Source organism: Pelodiscus sinensis, chromosome 28 (genome assembly GCF_049634645.1).
Source record: "Pelodiscus sinensis isolate JC-2024 chromosome 28, ASM4963464v1, whole genome shotgun sequence".
NCBI classification, from domain to species: Eukaryota; Metazoa; Chordata; order Testudines; family Trionychidae; genus Pelodiscus; species Pelodiscus sinensis.
The window spans coordinates 2,630,164-2,649,311 of record NC_134738.1 but is presented as its reverse complement, the minus strand read 5'-3'; the positions used below and the strand labels follow the sequence as shown (position 1 = coordinate 2,649,311).

Sequence of the window (19,148 nt, the reverse complement as noted above, 5' to 3'; positions counted from 1 at the left end):
TCCCCACATGCCTTGGTGTGCATAACAAAATGTATTCCGCCCACAGATGGAGAAAATTACTGGGAACACTGTGAGTAGGTTGAGACAAACTCTGTTTCCCATGATCTCTGCCTTCCCATTCATGTTAAAGATGCAAAATGCCTTGTCTTCCTTTTACTTCACATTAGTTACCATATGGCAACTGCCACTTTTTTTCCCTAGTGAAAATGCTCATATAGACAGGCTTCAGTTTTTTGCAGGTTTAAGGGAACAGATGTAAACCAAACTGAAGCAAACCTGGTTTAAACCCAAATCCACACTGTGGTTGGCACCAGTTTAACTAAACTAGTTCTAAAAAACATTTGAAGTCCAACTGGTGCAACTCCCATATGAGTCAAGGCTGAAAGGGGATGTGTGTGATTGTGCTGTGTGTAGTCTGGGGCAATTAAAACCTACCCACTTGTCTCTTTTGCCTTTCCCGATTGCTGGCAGCAGTCCAAGCTGCCAATCCACGATGGCTTACAAGGGAGAGGAGGGGAAGTTTCACTTACCTCATCCAGTTTGGTTTGGTGGCAAGGAAAAGAGAAAGTGAATCCAAGGGGCAGTTTCTTGTCCTTCATGTTCAGTTTCTCCAGGAAGTTGGCCAAGCATTCGGCAATATGATCAAAGAGCTGCAGAATAGAAATTAGACTGTTCAGACCCTATGTCATTCCAACCTAGTCAGCTTAAGGGCGCCCGGCACCCACTGGAGTCAGCGGGCGTGTTTCCACCGACTTCAGCGCACTTAGATCAGGTCCTGACAGCACAACGTTAGGTCAGGCTCATTTCAAAACCATGAGCGTTGGATGCTCTAAGCCAGGGCTACTCAACTTTGGAAGCCCTGGGGGACACAATGGATACTCACAGCACATGCTGAGGGCTGCACCTTAAGTGTGGTTGCATAGACATGCAAATATATGCAAATAGCTTCTTTCACACTGATGGGCATGAATACAAAAACTAAGCCACAGCGCTGGACCCAAACATGACCAGTGTGAGTCAGTCAGCACCTCAGGCTCTGCCCACAAAGCCAAGCAGCCAGCACTTCCCACAGTACCCCCGGGGGAGAGAAATGCCAACACCATGTACCCATCTGTTCCAGCCAGCCCGTCCGCTTTAATTGGTCATTGCTCACCCCGCCTGGGAGACGCCTTGCCTTTGTGGAGGCCATGTTCAAAGGATCCTACCTGGGTTGAGTCCTGCATAAACCCAAACTGCACCGCGGGCCGCAAACAAACAGGCGGTGGGCCACATGCAGCCCACGGGCCATGTGTTTAGTAGCCCTGTTCTAATCCATCGGGTGCCATCGACTGTCTTTCACTGGCCCACATCACTCGCCTTCTCCACCAAGAAAGGAAACCGAGGCAACTTTTGTGGGTGTTCTCTGGAAAAGTCTGTATTCTTGATTTTAACTGGGTTTGGTATTTTGGGACTTAATAGAACACATCGTACTAAACCTCCAAATAATTATTAAGACTCTTTTGCAAGGTGCCCAATACCATGGTGTCTGGGTGCAGTTTGCTTAGTTTCAAATAAATCCCATGGGTGTCTTCTCCGGATCAGCCTTGTGGGGAAAGGAATTGGATATCATGTCATGGTTAAGGCAGGGGATCTGAGAGTTCTTAGTTCTGCTGGGGACTCTGCAAGTTTTGACAAGTCACTTCCCCTTTGCACCTCAGTGCATGCTCTGTGACAGCAGGGGTAGAGCGAACTAATTCTTTATTATATGCTTGGAGATCTTCAAACCTGGGGTGTTAGAGAGCAAAACATCAGGATTTCCTTGATAGTTCAGGATGGTCCAGAACTTTGATGAAGAAAAAAAACCCTCTCTTATTTGGTTCTTTAGACCTTGACTGCAGGGAGGCTTTGTAATGAAATTCACTAAGATATGTTAACACAACAAATCTAGCTAAGATTTAGTTATTTCCTCCCCAAACCAAAGTTTGGAAGGGTAGCTCATTTAAGCAGTTGCTGCTGGAGCAAGCCCCTAACAGACAAAACAAACGATTTGTAGTAGTGTATCGAACTCTGGTGTCAAGCAGGGGTCAGGGCCAGGATGCAATTTGTCTATCTGCACATAGGCCATGGTGGGTAGCCGGAATGGACAAATTCCCAACACAGACAAGGATCTGAATCACCCAAGCTGACCGTGGCTCAATCCTCAATATCCTAAGTTTTCAGCAAAGAACAGCACTCAATCCAGTTTCCTCAGCTCTTTAGTTCAAGGCAGTTCCCCCCCCCCTTACCACACTGTAAACGCCCGATAGAGACGAACCTCAAGGCATCGACGTTCCTCTACAAGGGATTGTAATAGGCTACAGTTGCCTCCTCCCCACAAGGCTTTCGAAATGCAAAGACAGATGATGCCAGCTTGTCTTCAAGTGGTATAAAGCAGAGGAAATACCACTGGACTATCACACAAAAAAGGGAGGGATCTTAACATCCCTCTTAGCAACCATTTCAGGGACACAACACCTTGAACCACCTTGATTGATCAGACCTCATATAGGTTGTGCCGATCACAACAGGTCTTCAGTTCTTCTCTCATCTACTGGTATTTTTTTCCCATTTGCATTTGTGTTAAGCCAAAATTACCACCACAACGGGGGGGGGGGGGGGGGGTGTGTGTGTCATACAATGTGTTTCGTCACCTGCCAACCTTTATACTTCACACTTATATAGCTCTCTCTCTCTCTCTCCTCATCTCAAAGCACTTGATTAATGTAGGTATCATGACATTCATAGAATCATAGAGCTGGAAGAGACCTTAGAAGGTCAAGTCCAGCCCCCTGCCCAAGGCAGGACCAATCCCAACTCAATCAACCCATCCAGGGCTTTGTCAAGCCGAGACTTAAACACCTCTAGGGATGGAGATTCCACTACTTCCCTAGGTAACCCATTCCAGTGCTTCACCACCCTCCTAGAGAAATAGCTTTTCCTAATATCTAACCTGGACCTCTCCCACCGCAACTTGAGACCATTGCTCCTTGTCTGCTATCAAATCCCCCCTCACTCTTCTCTTCTGCAGACTAAACAGACCCAACTCCCTCAGCCTCTCCTCGTAGGTCATATGCTCCAGCCCCCTAATCATTTTGGTTGCCCTCCGCTGGACCCTCTCCAATACATCCACATCCTTCCTGTAATTGGGGGCCCAGAACTGGACACAATACTCCAGATGTGGCCTCACCAGAGACGAGTAAAAAAGTCAAAGGGGGAAACTGAGGCACAGGGCAGGGACGAGACTAGCAGGTTAATGGCAGAGGAGACGACAAAACTCGGGTGTGCTGCCGACTCCCAACATCCTTCATTCCCATCCATCAGTATCTTGCAATGATACTGCAGTTTCCTTGCTCCACTCAGGGCCCTCGATCGAGTACAAACATGTCTCATACAAAGCTTCCACGGATTAATTCTGAGCACGTGTCTTCCCAGCACCCGCTCGGGGTCACCCCTTCACATGGAGGGCGCGAGAGATCTCCCTGGGCAAGAAAGGAGCCATTGATTAATGCTTCTCACCAACCAGAGGAGAGCATCTTTCCCCTGCGTCTCCCTACGGCAAACATGATGCTGAGAGACATGTGAACGGATGGGGAGTAGAGTGGGGGAAGGGGATCTTATGTAAGATTTAAACTGGGATTAGGCACTGTGGGGAAGATGGGATCAGAGGGGTATTAGAGCTATGTGGCTCTCTTGATTTCTGTCCTTTCAGTGCTGGCAGACCAGCACACCACCCTAACTAGGGCCAAGATTTTTAGCAACTGGCCATTTTGAATGAACAACACCCTTTAAGGGGACTATTTTCCAGAAAGTGTCAAGGATCTGCCCCTCTGAAAACAAGGCCCCGTTACCGGATCTTCTAAGCCCAATTTGAGACCACGGCAGCCAAGCTGACACAAGGAAAAAAGGTGCATTTAACATGCATTAGAAATCCCTAATGGAGAGGGTGCAAGTTGTAGTTTGAAGTAAGGATGTTAAGGACTAGTCGACTATTCGATAAGCAAATAAGAGGCAGCAAAGGGGAGGGGGAAGAAGGGTATATCAAAGTGGCAGCACCGCATGGAGCCGGGGTCAGCTGGGGAGTCCCCAGCTGATCCTGGCTCCACATGGCATTTCAAAGTGGCAGCACCACAAGGAGCCCGGGGTCAGCGGGGGACTCAGAGTCCCCCACTGACCCCAGGCTCCATGTGGACACTGCCACTTTGAAATGCACAAGAGCCCCCACTGGGGCTCTTGCACATTTCAAAGGAGGAAGGTGGAAGTGCCTATCGACTAGTCAAGGGAAATTCCGTTGCCTATTCGGCTAGTAAATTAATCAATATTTAACATCCATTGTTTGAATACGTTAGTGGTGAACACGGGTGTAAATACCTACCAGCTAACACATGTTAAAATGCAAACTGGCCTGTTTACACTAGGGTCAAGCGTAGTCACCTTTAGGCCTAGCGAAGGCCGGGCCCAAGAGACCTAAAATCATTAGTGGCTTGTAAAAGTCTTGGCCTTTACACTTACGCAGAGCGTGGCTTGCTTCCTGCTCAAATACCCAGCACAGTCAAAGGCACGGCAGGCTGAGCGCTCGGAAACAAAAGCGTTATGCGTGGCTGGAGGAAAAGAGGGAGGGAGGTTAGACCTACCTGTACCCCGCTCCCACGCATGAGTTCCTCTGGTATGGCATAGATCTGATTCTCCATTTCTACCTTCCGCAGGCCGTTATCAGACACCTTCACTCTCAGCACACGGAAGTTTGTGCCGCCGAGATCCAAGGCCAAGAAGTCTCCATTCTCTGCCGGTGCAAAGAGAGAAGAATGGCTCGTGAGAGGCCTCTGTTTTATTGACACACATACACCTGCCTTTGAAATGGAGCTACAAAAAGGCTGCCTGCTTATACGGGCTGGACTGGACCGCTGCCAGCAGTAGCATTATTGTCCTGCCACCCCAACTCTGGCCAACATGGTCAGTCAGCTCCACCCCAGAAACAGGCACAGTCCAGGAAGGGCTGAAGGAGCCACTGGTCTGGTCAGATCCCAATGACCTGGCCCTGAATGGTGCTTTAAGCTGCAAAACTGCTCTCACAAAAGGGTAAAGGCTGTACTGCCAATGAGTGAATCCCTGTCCTCAGCATGGCTAATCTCACCCTCCATTGGGTGGGAGAGGGTGAAAATTAACCTCTCAGGAATAAATCTGACCATCTATCCAGGGACCCCTTCAACCACTGCTAAAATGCAACCAGCTCTGGGGTGGAGCAAGAGCAACTTGCACAAAGTCATGGGAGAACTCTGGGCTGTGACATAAATAACTCCTACAGAATTACAAGATTTTCCGTGGCCACATCGAGCAGACAGCAACGCTGTTCTCAAGACAGAGGCACCGTGGTGTTAGTTAGAGCAGAGGAACCAGGCCAGGAGACCAAATGACGTTCCCGGCCTTTTCCCGCCTTGCTGCATGGCCTCAGGAGAGCCACTCACGCTCCCTGCCAAGCCAAGCCAACGCGGTTTCAAAACTAATTCTTACCGCATGAGGCGCTTTCCCTTCCAGCCAAAGAGAATGTGGCAAAAGCTCCAGTAGGAAATAAAACACCCTTAAATGTTTTCCCTTTTATTTCTTTGCTCCGCCAACACTCTTTAACCAGCAACGTGCCAGGGAACAGAACCAGTTTAATAAGCCACTTGCTGAGTCATCACAAGCTGCCTCTGGCATTCCTACCCATTCAGGGGACCAGCTTCAAAGCAGGCCTTTTCTGAAGGGAGGATTTTGAAATGTAAATATGCCAGATTGAGGGATAGCAGAGGGACAGAATGGAAAGGCGCCTCTGAAGTATCACAGGACTGCATCAACCCGCTAGGGCAAACGTTGAAAATACAGGGCTCCATTCTCCCCTCACCTACGCTGGGATAAAACCAGCACAACCCCAGTTGCTAACAGGGAAAAGTGGAGGAATAGCACAGTAGCAGCTCTGTGGGCCCTGCACCACAGGCCCCGTTTGAAGCCTGAACTAAAGTAGTGCTCAAGCCTTGCTAATATAAAGCAAAGTTAGCAAGAAACAGGTTGCTACCCCTCCTACAATGGCCTGGAGTCTACCAGAATCAGCATCGATCTTCCAGCATCTACTGAAAGCAATTTTTTTTAAATGACATTATATCATGTTGGGAACATAACAATGGCTATATTGGGTCAGACCAAAGGTCCATCTAGCCCGGTATGCTGTCTTCTGACAGTGGCCAATGCCAGATGCCCCAGAGGAAATGAACAGAACAAGGAATCCTCAAGTAATCCCTCCCCTGTCACCCATTTCCAGCCTTTGATAAACCGGCTAGGGACACCATTCCTGCCCATCCTATCTAATAAGCACTTATGGATCTAACTTCCATTCTGAATTTAACTACTTCTTTTTTGAACCCTGTGATAGTTTTGGCCTTCACAACATCCTTTGGCAAGGAGTTCCACAGGTTGACTGTGCGCTGCATGAAGAAAAACTTCCTTTTGTTTGTTTTAAATCTGCTACCTATTCATTTCATTTGGTGATCCCTAGTTCTTATATTATGGGAACAAGTAAATAACTTTTCCTCATTCACTTTCTGCATCCCTGACAATTTTCTAGACCTCTATCATATCCCCCCCCCCTTAGTCTTTTTTAAGATGAGGCGACCACATCTGTACGTAGCATTCTCGGGAAAAAATATCTCCTGGAATAGCTTCAGCGTTAGCAAGCCTAGACAGAAGTCAGGCTCTCCACAGGTTCCGGGAGCATTTGTACTTGACACAGCAAACCTGTGCCACTCTTATCACGGCTATACTACTATTCTTAGCAGGCTGCTTTGAAGCCCTGCTTCAAGTGTAGACGTAACCTAAGATTATGGGCCAGTCAGATCCTGTAGCAATGTGGGACCAGAAAACAATGCAAGGTAGACACACAACTCGAAATCTCAAGGCTGTCTGCAAATCCTTCATCAATAGAGGGATGGGAAATGGCGTAAATCATCTACTATTTGAGAGCAGTGTTATCTACCAGCACCGACAAGCAAAGAGGGAAAGTGAATCGAGTTTATCTGCATATTTTGGTTGCCGTTAGTGGAGAGTTGCAACACAAACCCAAGCGAGACAGACTCAGATAACACAGTGTCATTTGGCTTGGTCTGTCAGATTTAGCTTAACACAGTTTCTCTGGAGTATGCCTCCCTTAAATTAATTTGATTTAGGAAGCCTGTTCACCCACCCCCCGAAGGAGATGGGAAGCGGTCTTTTTTTTTTTTTTAGAAAAAAAATTGAACTTTCTTTTTCTAGACACCATGAGCCACTGCTGAGTTTAGGACAGGTAAGTTTAATGGCAGCATGAGTGGTGGAAGCACCAAGTTGGCTCTCTTAAGTATCTAGCTGTAGGGGAGGGAGGGAGGAAAAGCCTGCAAATCAGCACTCTGTAATTTGGGAATACATTACAGCTGCTGTGCTGTCTGCTCCAGACAGATCACAGTGCCCAGGGACTGCAAAGGGCCCAATGAGTTAATATTCCAGCAGCACTGGACTGGGGGAGCGAGAGAGATGAAAAAATAAATCAGAATTGAAACAATTGTTTGTTCCTTAGGGCTGCCCCTTCTGCTATCCCTCATCTCCTGATTAAAATACCCTGAGTTTCTAGGAAACTTAAGAACTTGCCACGATCAGACCCCAAGGGGCTAATTTCTTTAAAAATCTCATCTAAACCATCCTTCTGCCTGGCACAAGAGACCCCCAAGCTGCTATGCCGGAGACGACATAAACGCGAACCAGCTCCGTAACTTAGGGCTAAGGGGCGTGCGTGATGCCTCGTGGGACACCAAGGTCAGAGGCCGTGCACTCCCTCGCGACGGATCTGATCTGATCGCTCCCTCTGGGGGCTGGCAGCCTTGTGAGGAAGGTGGCTGGTCTCCAAGGAAAGGAGGAGAAACAGATGCCTAATTCTCAAGGGCACCCTCCAGCCAATCTCACATTAGCCTCCTCAGCAAGCCTGGCAGTGAAAGCTTTGCCCGGACTGCAACTCTCTGGTTCCACCCTAATTAATTACACTCCTATTGCAGGGAGAAAATGCCAAGCTGGTTAGATCACACTGGAATCTCTCAGGAGTAGCCACCCAAGCACACAGCATACAGGGAACACCGGCTAGCACCATTCTCCACCCGACCTAAGTAAACAGGAGCTCGGGCAGCAGCTCAGGAAATCAGCGTTTTTGCTTCGCTTTAAAAATTAATTTTAAAGTTTGTTTTCACTCCATCCTCCCCACCACGCCCCTTGCACAGAACTTTAGAATCCCATGACCGTGCAGATTAAGACCCCCATGGACTCAAAGGCAGGTTTGTTGAATTGATCTGGAATATTCAATCTAGTCAGTTTACAAAAAAAAAAAAAAAAAGAGAGAAATTGGAGCCGCTCCAGACTTTGTCCAACATGGAAACAAAGGGGCAGGGTGGGGAGGGAGTACACACCACACCACAGCTTTTTCAATGACTGTTCTGTGCCTGTTACAATCTCATTGTTGTGAATCCACCAACTACACGCACGGCAGCGATTATTTCATAAAGTTTAGATGGTTCTAGGAAAAGAACCAGGCTGCAAAAAGGGCAAGCATTCTAAAAGTCCACACACCTGTGCCAAATGAGGCTGACCCTGTTACAGCAGTAGCCTAATATTGCTTTCATCTCAGTGGGAAACGATAGGGCATAACCCCCGTGTAAATCAGTTCAGAATCAGGCCCAGTAAGCTAAGTAGCTTAACCTGACAAAATAAAAACCTGTCATCAGATGGAAACAACTTGGTTTGGTTCTATCACTGCTGAGTACAGTAAAATACCAGAGATAAAGTTTTATATAGATGGGCCACTCTCTTTCTCTCTCTAAACTATGATATATTTAAAAGCCTTCAAACCCACATGCTGTGACCTATTTTTTCCAGGTCGGGCAATCACTCAGTTCTCCCACCTACTTCAGTTGTGATGGGTGCTCTGCACTCCAGGGCTATGTCTACACTGGCGCGATCTTGCGCCAGAGAGATGCAAATGAGGCTAAGCGTGGAATAGCACCGAGACTCATTTGCATATCTAATGAGCCGCCATTTTTCCTGAAAATAATCAGCGTAGCGGCATTGCGCAAGAGGGTTTTTCTTGCGCAAGAAGGGGCAGTGTAGACAGCTCCTTCGGGAGCAAGAGCCTCTTCCGGAAAAATGGCGGCTCATTAGACATGCAAATGAGGCTCGGCGATATTCCACACAGCCTCATTTGCAGATCTCCGGCGCAAGATCGCTCCAGTGTAGACATAGCCCGGGGGGGGGGGGAGGGGGGAATTATCCCTCAGGGCTGAGGTTTTCAAAAGATCCTCAGAGTGTTAGCTACCTACGGTGGTGCACTGATTTTCAAGGAGAGATTTGGGTCTCTCACTCCTTTAGACTTCTTTGAAAATCCTCATCTAAATACACTGATCTACTTAGGGATTTAGGCAATTTATATATTGTACTAATCTAACTCCTATGTGGTCCTTACACTGAGGTGTATATGCAATGGAGTATCTATCGGGGGGGGGTGGAACTTTTTTGGTTCAGAGGCCACATGACCCACAGAAAAATCAGTCAGGGGCCGTACACAGGTGAGAAGCAAAAACACCAAACCCTCACTGACGTGGCCCCTGACAGAAAGACACTCCCCTCGCACTCTAGAGCCGGGGGAGGGGGATCCAGGCTAGTAGATTTTGTGGGCCGGTCTGAGGTGGGGCAGGAGCACCCGCATGGGCTTCCCAATACTGGGAGGAGGAGCCCTGAACTTCAGGGGCCAGATCCAGGGAAGCTGGGGGCTGCATCCCTGCTCTTGGGTAACATGCAGAAGGATGTAATGGTAAGAAGAAATATCTTCCCAAAGAAAGTGACCTTTCAGAATCCCATCCCTCAGGGCAAAGCAAAGGCTCAAAACATCCCAGTGGCCTGGCTACCCCAGATGTCAAAGGAAAGGAAAACAACGGACTGGCGAGGGACCTGAACGGCCTGCGCTGTTTGGAAAAGAAACCCGACCTCTGGAGATTAAAAGCTGGTAGCGGAACGTCCCCGTCTGCAGCAGGACTATGAAGGTCTATGCAAGAAGACACAGGGACGGGGTCTCCTCTCGCTTACTCCACAGCGCGAGTTAGAAGAAACTGTACTGAAGTCAGGGAGAGTAGAACGGGGGAGAACAGGAGGGATTCGGTGCTGCTACAGGCAAGAGGCATGTGCCTGGCTTTGAGGAGCCATTTCACTTACTGAAGGTGTGGCATACCGTGGTTACGCAAGCCGGGATACTGCACCCTCCTGATTAACACTTCCTCTATTTCAGGCCAGCAGAACCCAAGCTGTGTCAGAGAGAGACCTGCAGGAGGAGGAAATGGGCAAACGACACCCCCACATTCAAGCCCAGTCGGAGCTCGCTCTAAGCGCCAGGGGGAAAACCCATGGTGGTGGCACAAAGCCGAGAGGCACATTTAGCTCAGACTCCACTTTCATGTGTCACATGATTTGCCTGAGGTTCCTTTTCTGTCTTGCAGCACGTTGTTAAAACTCGACCCGCCACAGGAGCAGTCGCAATCAGCGTTTCAGTTAACCCCTCCGGTAGCAACCAGTCCACGTGCGTGGCAGAAGCCAGCTTATAATATTCTTCTTCTGGGCACACAGAATGGCTGCTGGCTCAGATTCAGCGCACACATCCCAAAAGCCCCCTGTATTGGCAGCTGGTCCTACAGCATTCGGAGCAAATCACAGCTGCCTAGAGGAGCAGTAACAGTTCCAATTTTTCTCCCTCCTCCTTGTAACACCCTTTTAAATACCTGAAAACCGCTCTCATGTCCCCTCTCAGCCTTCCCCTTTCCAAACTAAACAAGTCCAATTCTTTCAGTCTTCCTTCATAGCTCATGTTCTCTAGACTTTTAACCATTTTTGTTGCTCTTCCTGGACCTTCTCTAATTTCTCCATGTCTTTCTTGAAATGTGGCGCCCAGAACTGGACACAATACTCCAACTGAGGCCTAATCAGCGCAGAGTAGAATGGAAGAATGACTTTTCGTGTCTTGCTCACAACACTCCTGTCCGTGCAGCCCAGAATCATGTTTGCTTTCTTTGCAACAGCATCACACTGTTGACTCCTATTTAGCTTGTGGTCCACTATGACCCCTAGATCCCTTTCTGCAGTACTTCTAGTCAGTCACGTCCCAGTCTCTGTGTGTGAAACTGATTGTGCCTTCCTAAGTGGAGTACTTTGCATTTGTCCTTCTTAAACATCATCCTGTTGAGCTCAGACCCATTCTCCAGTTTGTGCAGATCATTTTGAATTATGACCCTATCTTCTAAAGCAATTGCAACTCCTCCCAGCTTCATATCGCCTGCAAACTTAGTAAGTGTACTCTCTATGCCAATATCTAAATCGCCCTTCGCTTCTCCCTAACGTAAGCCTCTCTGTGCTCTTTCAAGGAACAATCAACTCCCACACCCCGTTCCCATGCAGTCGTTTATCTAGAAACGTTACTAACAAACACATTAGCACAGCTGCCACTCTCACTGTAGGCTAGCGCCCACCGGCTCCAACCAAGATCAAAGCCCAACCATGCACCTGTATGACCCTGTCACTTGTCCTGAAGGACTTTGATTCTAACAGTGATACGTTCCCTCTATCTTATCTTTCGATCTGCATAGTCTCCTTGTGATAGATTAATCACATAAAAAATGCCCTTGATTTTTATCTGAACGATACTGGTACAAAGAGGTGGCCAGATCACGCCAGGTCTTGAGAGCTTTCTGATCCTCGCAAGGCTTTCAAAACTAGAAGCACTCAGTACTTTGCAGGATCAGTCCCCTAAACTGTAAAGCTGTGTCCAGACTCAGGGTTTTTTTCGGGAAAAGTAGCCTTTTTCTGAAAAAACTTCACCTGCGTCTAGACAGCAGCCGCATTCTTTCGAAATTAAATCGAAAGAACGCGGCTTTTCTTTCGACGGCGGTAAACCTCATTTCACGAGGAAGAACGCCTTCTTTCGAAAGTGCTTCTTTCGAAAGAAGGCGTTCTTGAATGTAAATAGGGCTTCTTCGAAAGAGAGCATCCAGACTCACTGGGTGCTTTCTTTCGAAAAAGCGGCTTGCTCTTTCAAAAGTTCCGCGTGCAGTCTAGACGCTCTCTTTTGAAAGAGGCTCTTTCGAAAGTATCTTTTGAAAGAGCCTCTTTCGAAAGAGGCTTGCAGTCTAGACATAGCCTAAATGGAGGCAGTGTATCCTAGTGGACAGAGCTCTGGCTTGGGGGCTCAGAAGACCTAGGTTCTGCTCGGAGATCTCCTGCTAACCTGTTGGGTGACCCTGGGCAAGTCATATCCCCTCTCTGTACCTCAATTTTTCCATCTGTAAAATGGGAATAATGAAACTGCCCTCCTTTGTAAAGCACTTTGAGATCTACTGAGGAAAAGTACCGAGTAACAGCTCAGTGTTATTCTTATTTTTAAGGTGGTCCTGGGCCTAATTCTCCACTCCCACTGAACCAGTTTCACACCAGAATAAAATCTACTGCATCTACACTGACAACAAACTGATGTAGTCAAATTAACAATCAGATCTGGCATCAAGCATTGACGATATTTACCAGGTGGCTGCTCCTCTGTCTAGTGGCCAACCTAGAACTGGGATCTTCTTCGCCAGGATCCCAGCTGTCATCCTTCAATCTGCCTGGTATTTGCAAAGCAACTCCAGCGTCTGTACGAGGCATTTGGAATATGGAGGACAGACATGCATGCTGGGAAGAGACCTGGAAGGATCCAATCCCAAGTCTCCTAGCCAAAGGACTGTAGTTTGTGTCTCTCTCACAAAGCCAGAACTTTCTTTGCCAGGCAGTTAGCAGCGCCTTTTCGGACGTCTCTCAGGACCTCAACCCCAGCTGATGTAATTATGCCTGGCCCAGAATGCTTTACAGAGACGTTACACCAGCAAATCAGCTTTAAATATCAAACTGGTGACTGCACAAAGATTGTCAGGAGTAGAGGGAACGTAATCAGCTGGGAGAACAGAACACTCAGCCACGGGAGGAAATCCTGGGGAGTGGGGGTTTTCCAGCTACGGGTCGCACCCCAGGACTGGGTGGTGGAATGTCGGGCACTGGGGGTCTCATTACTGCAGGGGGATCAGGTGGACAATGCGGGGGATAAGGCAGCTTCCTGTCTGTCCTGGTACTGCAGACTGTGCTGCACCCCAGAAGCAGCCAGTAGCAGGCCCAGCTCCTATGGGGGCGGGAGGGAGAGCGCTCAGAGCTGTGCACTGCCCGTGCCCGGAGCACTAGCTCCTCACTCCCATTGGCTGGGAACATGCTGCCAGCTGCTTCTGGGGTGCAGTAGGGTCTGCGGTGCCAGGAGATGCAGGAAGCTGCCTTAGTCCCCCTGCTTCACTGCTGACTGGGAGCTACTCGAGGTAAGCCCCTCCTGCCCCAGCCCTTCCCCCCCCAAAGCCAGAGCCCCCTCCTACCCCCCAAAGCTCTCACCCTCAGCCCCACTCCGAAGTCTGCACTCCAGTCACATGATGTTGGGTCGTGGGGCACCAACGATTTTCCTCAACTGGGTCACGAGAAAAAGAAGTTTGAAAGCCGCTGCTGCAAAGGAGTTTGGTGCATCGGTCTAGATTCTTGTACCAACACTCACTGCAGTAGCCGAGCACTTTCTGGGCACTCCTACGTAGCATCGTGGCTAGTGAGAAACAGTCCGTTAAAAGGTTTGACTGTGACTTCATAGTACCAGGAGCGAAGGTTTCATGGTGCCCCTCAGAGGCCAGTTACCCTGCTGGCAAGCGACCGTTCTTGTTAAAGCACCAGTGAGCTGCCTTTTCAGATGCTACCGAAGCCCCTTGTGTTCACCCAGGAATGAGCATTCTCTGCTTGCCCGCCCCAGGTGATGTTGGGAGTAACTCCCTTCAAGTCGAGAGAGTTACACCAGCAGGGCAAGTGAGAGGAGACCCAATTCAAACACAACCGGAGGACCAAACCAGCGGGAGCAGGGTGTAGAGAGGGACGCATAAGCCACGGGAGAGCGTGTTCCTCCTTCCACCACCCCCACCCCCATTGTAGGTAGAACAAGCGATTCTTTGCCGCAGGTTACCTGTTCCGTCTGGGGTGGATCTCACAAACGAGGGCAACATTTTCACCGACGCTGTGGGGTTGGTGTCTGTGCCGAGACCCTTCTCCATCTCCTTTCGGAAGCGCTGCGAGATATCCTGCAGGGTTTCATCGGAGAGCCGCATGTGGTAGAGGTATTTGTCAATCTGAAAGGGGCAGAGAAGCCAGGTTAGCGCGGGGTTTGGAAATTGTGCCATTCCCATGAGGACTTTACCCAATCCCGGGTGATCGGTGGGGACCGAACCAGAGACCTTCAGCCGCAGTGCACAGGCCTCTCAGCAAGGCAAGCGCAGCAACTCTAGGAGCTGCTGTAGGAGCCAGCCACTGGTGCGGGACAGGACTCACTCAGTCAGCACGTTGCATTTCCAAACAGACACAGCACAGCGTCTGAAAAGCAGCAGACCCAGCAACATCTCAGCTCATATCACAGCTAACGCTTGTCTGCTGAAACTTAGTCACTACAGAGAGAATGCCTGGTGCATCCCACCTGCCTTCCTCACAGCACTTCTCACATTAGGAGGTAAGCCTCCCCACCGACAGGCAGGTCAGGTTGATCCCCTGGCACGGGGGGAAACCGAGGCACGCAGCCGCATGGTCTGATCTGCAGAATGGCTAAGCACCTCATCGCTCTCATCCACATGACACTGGTGTGTCTGTCGCTCAGCGCCTCTGACACAAGTCAGGCTGCGTATCACTTGTCTGATCGCAAAGAAAAATGGAGGCAAAAAGTGAATCCAAGAGCCTCAACTGCCCAGCCAATGCTCCCAAGACTCTCCGTGGTAAGGCCTGTGAAAGCAACCAGGAGGTCCATCTCTGGGGGGTGGGTTTTATACGTTTCAGCAGAGCAGAGGATAGGCAGGGTGAGCTGCTGGGAAGGACGAAGTCTGTGGCCTGTGGCCGAGTTTGCATCAGCCCCTTTCCCTCAGGGCTTTTTTATTCAATGCTAATAAAGCAGTCAGAGTCCCACATCTCAACCCCGTCTTTTCCTCCACCCTAGAACAATGTACTGTCACTCACAGCCCCTCCCCCCATTGAAAACACCTCGCCAATTTAATTACTTGGTTTCAACTAGGAGGCTGTGTCTACACTGGGCCACTTATTCCGGAAAAGCAGCCACTTTTCTGGAATAACTTGCCAGCTGTTTACACTGGCCGCTTGCTTTTCTGGAAAAGCAATGACGATCTACTGTAAAATTGTCAGTGTTTTTCCAGAAAAACTATGCTGCTCCTGTTCGGGCAAAAGTCCTTTTCCGGAAAAACTATTCCGGAAAAGGGCCGGTGTAGACAGCACAGTAGTCTTTTCCGCAAAAAAGCCCCGATCGCGAAAATGACGATCGGGGCTCTTTTCCGGAAAAGCGCGTCTACATTGGCCACGGACGCTTTTCCAGAAAAAAGTGCTTTCCGGAAAAAAGTGCTTTTCCAGAAAAGCATCCTGCCAATGTAGACGCGCTTTTCCGGAAATACTTATAATGGAAAACTGTTCCGTTTTAAGCATTTCCAGAAAAGGGTGCCAATGTAGACACAGCTGGGATGTAAAAGAGTAGTGGAGTCTACTGCTTGCTTCCCCCCCTTGCTGCCTCTGTCTCCATGGTTCTGCCTCCCCCCACTACAGCAAACAGCCTGGCCAATCTGACTTCCAAAAGCAGGCATGCTTCCTGTTCTGGCTTCTGACTTTCCAGTGGGTGGAAACATCCGGGTGGAGACAGGCAGGCCCAGAGCCTAGATCCTGGACTCCTGCGGGAGGTGAATTTGGGCATGTGCTCCAGTAGGGTGGAAACACTGCAGACTTCAAAGCCGGCAGGCGCCTTTTGCTGTTCGTGCCGTTGACACAAGGGCAGGGGACACAATGTCATTTCTGCGCCCGGAGCTACACGCCGGAGGAATGAAGGGATTGTGCCAATCCTGCACCGCGGACTCCTGTGGTTCGTCGCTTGCCGACCCTGAGACGGTCTCCTCCTTGGGAGAAGCCAGCCGAGCAGTAAACTAAGAACAAACTTGGAGGCCACCTTTTCTCTAGCAGGAAGATTTCACGCGGGGCTTTTTCATCATGATGGCTAGAGACAGGCTGCACCTCCAGGCCCCCAACTCCTGCAAATTCATCATCATCATCACGCCCCGGCCCTCCCTTTGGCAAGAAACTCCCGCTGTTTGGGGCAGCCCCGTAAAGCTGCCCTCTTCGGGGGACAGCCCCGGCTTCCCAAACCACAGTATTTATTTTTCCTCACTTCACTGCTGAACCTTCTCTCCCCTGGTGGAAAAATCTTCCCTTCCCCACATGGGAACCAGGTGCCCTCCAACCACTCGCCAGCTGAGACTCACTGATGTTTGCTTGTCCACCTCTGCCCAGAAACAGCGAGCAGAGAGCATGCAAGATGCTTGCCCCACACAGACCCCGAGGTGCTTATGATTCCAGCGCATTGGAAATAATTGGCAGTCTCAAGAAGTGGAGTGAGCTTCCTCTAATTCCACAAAGCCCCGGCAAGCTTGGAACATCGTCTCCCACACACTCAGATGGGAGCTACCGTCTTTTAGTGAATATACCCCGCACCCAAATATACCCCCGCACCCAAATATACCCCGCAGTTTTTGCAGTTTGAGCAGAAAAAAATCTTGCACACCCCACGCACGAGTATAACCCGCAGAGTATACAAGACTTTTTTTCAAACTGTTCGGGGAGGGGAGTCTTCTATGGGTTGGGGGGGGGGGAGGGGCGAGGAATTAGCCACCCTCCGGATGGGGGAAGCATTCACACCCCCCCCCCCCCCGGGTCCTGTGCGGCCGCACAACCTCCAGGCGGGGGAATGAGAGTGCTCCCCCGCCCCTTCCTGCAGCCGCCAGATGGGGGAGCGCTCATCCCCCGGTTCCTGCACAGGAGCGCTCCCCCCGCCCTTTCCTGCGGCTGCGCAGCCTCTAGCCTCCGGGCAGGGGGAGCACTCATGTCCTGGTTCCTGCGCAGCCACAGGAAGGGCAGGGGGAGCGCTCCTGCACAGGAACCGGAAGATGAGCGCTCCCCCGCCCGGAGGCTGGCGGCTGTGCAGTGGGGGAAGGGGCAGGGGAGCTTACCACCAGGTGAGTTAAAAAAAAAAAAGTATACCCTGCACCCGAGTATACCCCGCGGGGGGGGGGGGGGGGTTGCGGGGTTTGTAAAAACGAATATAACCTGCGGGTTATATTCGCTAAAATACGGTACTAGCCATGAGTCTGCCATCTAGCTAAGGCAGGTGAGGCTGTAAGCCAGGCTATCCCACAGCCACGCTGGAGAATAGCATTCAAAGCGCTTAAAAAAACCGTAAGCAGCTACTTGAGTTAGGTTAGAGAAATGGCCACGTTTGGAATCAAACCAAGGTCCCATCCAGCAAACGCAGCGGAGGTATTAAGGCCCCAATTCTGACAAATACTTAAGCATGTGCGTCACCGGAGTGATTTCAGGGACTATGCTGGGGGCCAGGCGGAGGGGGATCACCAATCTGAAACCGAGACTCACCATTCCCATGCAGCGCACCGTTACAAACGAGCGCTTTGCTGACTCAGGGCCTAAGTGAGGACTCTGGATTCCGGGCAAGTTGTAACAAAGCCAGGCCTGTGGCTAGTCAGGTGGCAGTAAAGGAGGCTGAAATGCAAAACTACTTGGGAATTGACAATGTTATTTAGGAATTACCAAATGAAATCCAGAACCCCACAATGCTATGCAGTTCCAATTGGCCATTTGCATTTAGTGCAAGAGACTAACTTAATTATAATGAATCATTTATCATTATAATGTTTATCATTATAAACGATCTAGCAAGATGGGAGAATTAGCTTGTGACTGGGACAGACGAAGGCCTTTGAAATTAACAGACCAAAATGGGCTGTTCTACCTTTTTAAAGATCATTAACCATGTCTGGAATGCAATCTAGAAAAGGAAATTTCCTTGTGATGGAAAAGTTTCCCTGAAAACATCGAAACTGGGTAGGTGGCAGAAAACGGTAGTACTCGAGTTTAAGATGGAATAGGTTATACTCATGCATAGCACACATAGCAGGGAAAAAATACACTTGGATAGAAGTTCAGTTCAAGAACCAAACCTCAAGAATTAAAATTCCAGCAGAATGAGACACCAACAACCTAGTGACCCATTCCTCATTCTCCTATTAGCTACAATCCAGGCACGGTAAAAGCTGATCCCAAATCCAAATTAGAGCTATAGACTAAAGCAGACATCATGAATATTTGGCAACTTAAAAACCAAGCATCTTTTATATTCTGAATTTAAAAATACTAAGTCTCAAACTTCCAGCTTTTTAATAATACCTCATTGAAAAACTGACTACGGTATAGTCCACTTTTTGGCCTAAACTGTTGAACAGCTGCCTTGATTCATCCCAGAGGTGGCTGCATCACCCCTGAGTGACAGGATCTCTACATAGCCCCTACCTCAGAGGAGTTAAGAGGCTTCTGCAGTCCATATTGGGGTAGTGCTCTTGAGATCCTCAGCTGGCAGTGGCTGTATAAGATCTCAGCAATGCTCATGCATAACTGCAATCCCTATTTGTGGAATTCAACCACAGTAGGAGAAACTGCAATTACACATCCTTTCACCACGCCACTCTCTCTGTTGGCAGCGCAGCGTGAGGAGGAAGAAGACAGAGAGGTCTCTAAAGCCACAATCCCAGATTTAAAGAAGCCCCACATTCATATCCATATTCAAATTCTGCAGCTTGGGACCATCTCTGTGTCCATGCCCGCTGCCTTGGGGGCAGGGGGCAAATTTCAATGGGACCCAGGGCACTGGCTGCCACTGCTACTGTGGCAGGGACGGTGGCCAGAGCCCCCGAGCCCCACTGATTAGCTTCTAGAACGCCAGAGTTCCACTCCACACCTCTGAGGGCTGGGGAGGGGCAGAGTCTGGGCGGTGCCAAAGGCTGACTGCCCTTGGCTCCTCTCCCTCCATCATTGGCCCCACCCCTAAAGGGCACAGAGCCTGCTCCCCACACCTTGCCATGGGACCCATGGTGGATGGTCACCCTGCTGTC

The 19,148-nt window shown here is 49.5% G+C and overlaps 1 protein-coding gene across 1 annotated transcript in view; it reads right to left on the bottom strand.

Annotated features, from left to right (window-relative positions):
• Positions 1-19,148, bottom strand: part of LOC102447192 (hexokinase-2) — a 62,783-nt gene that overhangs the window by 33,241 nt on the left and 10,394 nt on the right. Inside the window, exons 2-4 of the mRNA XM_075911086.1 lie at positions 14,117-14,279; positions 4,650-4,798; positions 531-650 (exon numbers count right to left, since the gene is read on the bottom strand). Of these exons, the coding sequence (XP_075767201.1) occupies positions 531-650; positions 4,650-4,798; positions 14,117-14,279 (432 nt within the window). The remainder of the gene's footprint in view (positions 1-530; positions 651-4,649; positions 4,799-14,116; positions 14,280-19,148) is intronic.